A 7,699-nucleotide genomic window follows, 5' to 3' on the forward strand; every position below is an offset into this window, starting at 1 on the left:
TCCAATGTTTTTGCTCTTCGATCTGAAACGTTGAAAGGATTATTATCATGTTTAAATGTTGAAGGAAATGTTTTTTGTTTATTCATTCTGCGTCACACGTAGCGTCACACATCTAAGCCTACGTCATCACTGCGCGCCGGGTCTCTGCTATTCGTGGCTCATTCATATCGCTGCTTTTAAAGCCTTTTGTTTTCCTCTTCTCCGAGCCCTCTGTCAATACCAAACCCCGGCTGTTCCGTGTGTCCCCGCCGGTGTCGAAGCCCCCTCTCGTCGCCGCCCTCGCCGCCATGGAGCCCAGGGAGGCCTCGGAGGAGAGACCGAAGCCCGGTGCCGCGGAGTCTGACACGACGAAGCCGCCCGGGGGGAGCGCGCTGTCGGCGGCGCAGCGCAGGGCAGAGATCCGCCGGAGGAAACTGCTCCAGAACTCCGAGGAGAGGATGCACAGGATCGTGGGCAAAGTGAAGAGCGAGCCCGACAGCGGTATGAATCGTGAAGTCCTCTGGAAACATGTGGAATCGAGCTAAATGTGGCTATGGCTGATGTGGGCAGGAGATTATCATTATCAGCTGCAAACACTTTTACCCCTGGAAGCTACCACTCGGATGATTGTGATACATATGACACACAACATGGACCAAAACACCGACTGAATCTATGAAATAGTCTGTATTAACACTACTGTAGGGGTTATGTTGAGAGACTAACTGTCCCAATAATTTAAGTTTTGGCCGCCACATCCACATCAAGAGGGAGAGTTCACACTTGACGGTGATTGGTTAAATCCATCTGTCACTCATTGTGAGCATGATGGAGGCTGATTGGACGAGTGAGTGGGAGAAAGTAGACCTAATGTGTGAAGTGAAGATCTCTGAGGTTGTAGCTAAATACGCCCTCAGCCCAGAATTGTTGTTTCTACATTGCAGAACTAGATGTGCCACCTTCGAAACGGTGTGTTGAATTTGCCCCGTAGACGTGCTGAAATGTCCATGTCGTTTGTTTAATAATCTGTTATCTACAGGGAGCCATGTCACGTTCCAGTTCACACACCTACTGACAAAAAAATCGAGAATAGCTTATGGCAGTTAAGGGGTTACTGCCATACCTTAACTCCCGCCTGAACCAAGCACATTTTCTCCAGTTTGGCTTTACCCCAGTCCGGAAGCTTCTGGAAAAAAGCTGTGAAAAAGCAACAAAACTGAGACAAAAACAATGATGGAAATGTGACAAAAAAGTGAGAAAACATTGATAAAAAAGTGATGAAAAAGTGGCAAAAATGTCACAAGAATTGACGAAAAAATGACCAAAATGTGACAAAAAGTTAACATGGCTAATGCCAGGCTGCTGTGTGCGCTCGAATTATTTCGAACTGCACAACAGCCTGGGGACCATGGCCAAAATTTTCCGGTGGATTTGGGAACCAATCACAGAGCGAGGAGGGACGGCAAGACGATGACGCGCTATTCGATATACGGAAGCTTGTAGTTTATTTACGGATAAAAAAAAAAAGTTTATTTACGGATCCAACATGACAGCAGCAGACACAATGGTATTTTTCGATCAAGCTTTAGACCGTGTTCTAAATAATTTAGCTCAAAAGTTTACAGCGGGTACGTCATACGTCATCTCATACGATGATACGATTGGCCATGGCTTCGTGCAGACGCATGATAGACTTTTTTCTTTTTCCGTATCGCCCAATAAACGACTATGGACGATCGTAAACCACACCTCTCCTACGAGAAAATGAATTGGTGTCCCCAGACTAAATATCACTTGTGATTTTAGTCTGGTGTTAGCCAGGCTAACAAAATGTAGCAAAAAAATTACAAAAATGTGATAGAAATTTGACAAAAAAATGACAAAAAAATGACATTAAATGATTAATGTGACAAAAAATTGACAAAAAAAATGACAAAAATGTGACAAAAAATGACTGAATACCCAACAAAAAAATGATGGGAAAAAAATCTGATGACGTGAAGAAAAAGATCTTCTCGGTTCAGGTGGGAATTTAAGAGGTTAAAGGGACCTTACAGAGTTTAAAAATGTTAAAACTAAGTATTTTCCTCCCCCTACATGTTCCAGCAATGTCTGAATGTGTAGACTGAGCCCAGACCTGTTCACTAAAATCCTGCACTGTCGCTCAAAATGGTGTTAATTCGGGTCTGAAGTGCCGTCATGCACAGGTTTATTATAGAAGCTGCAGTTACGCGTAAGACCCGAGGTGGCAGTAGTGAGTATAAAAATGACCAACTTGCATCCAGTCCCTTGTCACACTTCTGTTTACCTTCTACCAACATTTTAGTTTTGAGGTACTGTTGAATTTCATCCTTCTCAGATTGTGGACCATAAACAAAATAATAAATACGTTTTTTCTCTCCTCCTAATAATCTCTTCCCTGTGTCGCGTTTTCCAGGACCGCCCATGCGATCCGTAGAGCCGCGGTTCCACCTCGACCTGGACCCGTCCCATTCGTGGACTCCTGCGGTCCATCAGAGACCCTCCCCCTTCGAGTCCAGCCCCTCCCACAGCGGGACGTCCGACTGCAGTAAGCCCCTGGAGGGCGCCGTGGAGGAGGACCCCAGGGAGGTGAGGCAGATGCCCCGGGGAGAGGAGCGCGGCGGGTCGCCACGGAAAGGGCCGCTGCACAAATACCTGACGCGCTTTGACGACGCCATGAAGCTGCGCGGACAACTGGCCAACGAGAAGCCGGCGCAGGACTCGGAGGCGGAGCCGGAGGAGTTTGACGCCTTCAGGGTGTTCAGGCTGATCGGCAGCGTCCTCCTCGCGCTGTTTGTGCGAGTGTTTGTTTGCAAATATCTGGTGAGTGTCTCAGGAACAGCTAGGAATTAACTTGTTCACTGTACGCCTGCAAGGAAGTTTAATGTTGCGATTGTAGCGTTAGCTTCTCCATGGAGCCATAAGTGCTAATGAGGACGCGCTAGCTCAGGGGTGGCCAACTAGTCAGAGACCAAGAGCCGAAATTTTCAACCTTGATCCTGTGAAGAGCCACAAAGGCACCGACCATTAGTGAGATCCAGGGGAGGTAGTTTATTGTGATTAAATATAATGTGACCGTTATATTTAATCACAGTAAACTGAGACTTTATGCCTGGCCTTTTTCTTTTTTTTTGTTCAATAATTGTGTTAGATTTAATGGTTTTACTCCTCACCAAGATTGAAATACATGTATATTTACTCATATTTTGTGCTGTTCTGCTCTGACTGAGACAGAATTACATTTATTAGTTTTTTTTTAATGCTGGAGTGTGTTTGCATGTGGGGCCCCGCCCACTGAGCCCCCTTCTCTGATTCGCCCCTGGCCTGTGGCTCAGTGCAGCTTCGTCCTGACTGTGCAGAGAGCGCACTCTAGGCTGCACAAAGTTCATAACCAGGAGCCTCTGGAGGACATCTGAGGTTCTGTTTTGAGTTGTATTTGTTACAGTTCCTGTCACATGTGAAAGAAAAGTCAATGACTTTGTGTATTTCCGCGATACGATGTCGCGCTTCGCATCATATGCTTCATAAGAGCTCCGCTTTTTTCAATTTCCTAATTTAGATCTTTTTCTGTGAATATGAGGCCAAATCACATCAAATAAAGAGTAGCTGATCAGAAACCTGAAAAGCACAGAAGCTGATCCCAGAGCCACAATCTGCCTGCCTGTTGTTTAACCTACATCCCGCTTTGAGTGAGGCTGCACGGGCTCCTTTTACACGCCGCCTCGAAAAGGAGGGAGATACGGACTCTCATTCATGTGTAGAGATGGGAAACAGGGTCTGTAGGACGATGGTTGGATTTCTGGTCAAAGACTGTTACAGTTTATGGGAAATATTTACCAATTATTTAGCTAAGAGCTGCATTGTATTAAACATATCCAATCATGCAAAGAGCCGCACTCTGATTGGCCAAGAGCCGCATGTTCACCACCCCTGCGCTAGCTTGATACTGGGTGTTTCTCAAATGCCAGGATCCCTCCTCCCTTGTCCACATCAGAAAATGTTTCATTGTCAGTGAAGATACAAGCTACATCACAAGCAAAAAAAAATCCTTGTGCCATTGTGCAACATGACACCTAAAGTAATGAAATACTTTGCATCTCTTATTTTGCATCTGTAAGTGGATGCAAATGTGATAGAATGTGTGAAAAAACATTAGTGAAATGAGTGCCACACGATCACAAACCGAGGCTAGTACGTTATATACTAAAAAATAAGAACTCTAATGACATATTTTTGTCCTTATTTTTCCCCCCAGTCAATATTTGCACCATTTCTGACTCTGGAGCTGGCCTACATGGGGCTGTACAAGTACTTTCCAAAGGTGAGTCCTCGAGTGACAAGGACATCATTTTAATATAATTTAATGTTACTGTAATAAGTAAATGTCTTTTAAAGCTCTACATGGCTGAGCTGCCTTTGACAATAGTAAAGAATGTCGACAGAGAGTATTATCCATTATTGTTTTCAGGTGGAGAAGAAAGCCCAGACCACTGTGCTGACCGCGGCGCTGCTCCTGTCCGGGATCCCGGCCGAGGTCATAAACCGCTCCATGGACACGTACCGGCGAATGGGGGACGTCTTTGCCGATTTGTGCGTTTACTTCTTCACCTTCATCCTCTCGCACGAGATCCTGCTCTTAACGGGATCTGAAACGCCCTGACGTCAGCGCGACAAACCCTTCCACCATTTTCTCTGATCACACAAAGAGGCGTAACATTACCGGTCTGTCAACGGGAGGGAAGCATCGCCCGGCGGTGTGTACGTGGGCTCAAGCGAGGACTGTCGGTATGGCGATGGAGAATTCAACACAAAATCTTGCATCAATGGTGAAAAGTCCTCAAAGTGGCGCCCATTACTGAAAGAACTATTTGAATTGAAACCATCCAGAACGCGGTAGGCACCTGGTCACGGCAACCAAATGAACCAGGAAGTGCAGTTTGCCTTTAGCTGCTGATGCCTATGTTGTGAGATCTCATGAAATTCTTCTTCTTTATCATTATACTTGCAGAGGTCTACACCAGTGGTTCTCAGCTGATGGCTTGGAACAAACACATGTTGTCCGATCCGGAGTCACGCACGCCGACCTGTTCGGACCCAAATCTTCTATCCGAACTTTGGACCCGACCATAAAACCCCTCAGACGAGCGCTCGTGTGGCTCTCTCTATCTCTATGTATCTATCTATCTCTCTGTCTACTATCTATCTCTATCTATCTATCTATCTATCTATCTATCTATCTATCTATCTATCTATCTATCTATCTATCTATCTATCTATCTATCTATCTATCTATCTATCTATCTATCTATCTATCTATCTATCTATCTATCTATCTATCTATCTATCTATCTATCTATCTCTACTATCTATCTATCTCTCTCTACTATCTATCTCTCTCTACTATCTATCTCTCTCTACTATCTATCTCTCTCTCTCTACTATCTATCTATCTCTCTCTACTATCTATCTATCTCTCCATCTCTCCATCTCTCCATCTCTCCATCTCTCTATCTCTCTATCTCTCTATCTCTCTATCTCTCTATCTCTCTATCTCTCTATCTCTCTATCTCTCTATCTCTCTGTCTCTCTGTCTCTCTGTCTCTCTGTCTCTCTGTCTCTCTGTCTCTCTGTCTCTCTGTCTCTCTCTCTCTCTCGCTCTCTCTCTATCTACTATCTATCTCTCCCTCCCTCGCTCTCTCTATGTGCAGCAGAGCCCCAACTACTGCCCAGTTGAACAGAAAGAGCCCCATGACACTTTATTTATAAACATCTAAAGAATGACTAAAGTTTTAAAACCGAGGACGCCCTAATTATCCAATGGTTGTTGATAACCACCCCCAGTCGCCCCAAAAAAATGTACAAGAGCCGCAAGCAGGTCTGAACCTGGACTAAACCAGGACGACTACACCAGGTCTAAGCAGGGCTCAGTCAAGCTGCATTGGTAGCATCGTGTCAGTAATGTATAGGCATTCTGCTATTTAGTCACCTCGGAAGATGCCAGACAGAAAACGAAGGGGAAAGCGCTCTTGGACCTACAAAGAATGCTACTCATGATGGCAACTTAAGCTTCATGCTGACGCTTTAAGTGCCTGTTTTTCCACTTCTATTAGACAATCCACTTCATTTTCTAATGGAAGAACTAGACAAAACGTCCACAAGGGCACGATTTTGACACTATTTAACTTGTGCGTGCTAAATACAGTATGCCAGAAAGCGTCTAGAAGGAATGAAGAGTTGTGATTCCCTTTGTTCCTTCTGCCACGCCCCTTGGCATATCCCGCTGCCATCTGTATCTATGTACTACTTTTATTTATCCTCTCATAACAGAATTCCATGGACTCGCTTGTGATTTCTTGGTGGATTGCTAACTTCTATTGTCAGTAAAAGGATGGTCCCGAAGCCAGACAAGTTGAGAACCACTGGTCTGTTTGACATGGTTGAGAGGGTTGTACCTAAGTACGAGGGGTTTCGCTGTTTGGAGATGGCACGAGCCTGCAAACGTTTACAAACCGCCGCGTCCTACGTCAAGGAGCCTTTCTAAACAAACACTATTCTCCCGTTAAGTCCTGCAGTTAGCCAGATCTGACATACCCCTGACATCAGTTATGGTCGCCCTCCAACCACTTCCTCTGAGCTGGCCTAGTGGTTTGCGAAATGGAACACGCGTTTTAAAGACTTAGTCCTGCTCGGCACTGCTTTGATAAAGTGAACTAAACGCTACTGGTACTTTATATAGTCTGGGCTAAAATAAGTGGTGTTCAAGTTATGGAACGTAAAAAAGCCATTGGTCCTAAATGGTTGATACTGAATGAAATGTTTTCAGCTCTGATGTGAACTAAAAGGCCTGCATTACAGCACTAACAAACATAAACAAAAAGAACAAAGGAGCAAAACACTATCGACATTTCCACATTATGGTGAATTTTCTTTTTGAGCTTTTAAAATATATATAACGCCGTTTGCTATTCAAACATATATCTGAAAAAATGCTTTTCTGTAATATCTATTGCATTGTTTTTGGAAAGTTACCGTCTAAGCAAAAAAAATCACTCTGCTGCTCAAAAGCAGGTGGAACCAGAAATCTACAGCTTCTCTTCAGGTCTTTACTGGAAGTCAGTTTACCTGTGGGCCAATGTCTGAAAAACTGCCGTACGACTTCAACTGCATCACCTTTAGTGACTTGTAGCTGCTTTTTGTGTCGTTATGTTTGGTGGCAGGAACTTTAACTGGAATAATCTTCAGCATTTAAGGCGCCATTCATAAGCTTTTTGTCATTGGTAAAGTTACTTTCATCAAGAGATTCCCGCGAGCTGACAACCTTGCAAAAAAACGTTATTTTGATTATTCTTGCCAAGAATGTCCTAAGTTAAGTTCAGCCGTGCGCAGGAATCTCTTTTAAAGGAATAGGCCACCGTTTTTACATACTGAGATATGTTCTTACCTTAGCTTTGACGAGTTCTTTAGGACCTGTCTGATCTTCCCCCGTGCCTTCAGTCATGTAAACACAGCGCAGACGGCGTTAGCATTTAGCCTCTCCCTCTCTCCTCTATAGCTCCAAAACAGGTCAAGATAGAAGCTACCAAGCTCTTCCACGTTTTCCCTATTTAAATATGGTTACGTGAAGTGTTCCACTACAAAGTATAATTACACACAATTAAACAATGTGGATTTTCTAAGCGGATAAAAGGGGGGGACTATA

At 44.3% G+C, this 7,699-nt stretch overlaps 1 protein-coding gene across 1 annotated transcript; it reads left to right on the forward strand.

The window, feature by feature from the left end:
• Positions 1-218: 218 nt before the first annotated feature.
• Positions 219-5,085, forward strand: camlg (calcium modulating ligand). Its single transcript, XM_079566370.1, has 4 exons — positions 219-480; positions 2,417-2,823; positions 4,256-4,321; positions 4,469-5,085. Exons 1-4 carry the CDS (start codon positions 288-290, stop codon positions 4,658-4,660), a joined length of 858 nt encoding a protein of 285 aa, XP_079422496.1. The 5' UTR covers positions 219-287; the 3' UTR covers positions 4,661-5,085.
• The last annotated feature ends 2,614 nt before the right edge of the window (positions 5,086-7,699 follow it).

This window comes from Gobius niger (assembly GCF_951799975.1).
Source record: "Gobius niger genome assembly, chromosome: 11".
Taxonomy (NCBI): Eukaryota; Metazoa; Chordata; class Actinopteri; order Gobiiformes; family Gobiidae; genus Gobius; species Gobius niger.

What these genes read in the sequence shown, in the direction of transcription:
- camlg (XM_079566370.1), top strand. Translation starts at nt 288, where the DNA reads ATGGAGCCCAGGGAGGCCTCGGAGGAGAGACCGAAGCCCGGTGCCGCG. An exon ending in GAAGAGCGAGCCCGACAGCG is followed by an intron (nt 481 to 2,416) that starts GTATGAATCGTG and finishes CGCGTTTTCCAG; the next exon opens with GACCGCCCATGCGATCCGTA. An exon ending in TGTTTGTTTGCAAATATCTG is followed by an intron (nt 2,824 to 4,255) that starts GTGAGTGTCTCA and finishes TTTTCCCCCCAG; the next exon opens with TCAATATTTGCACCATTTCT.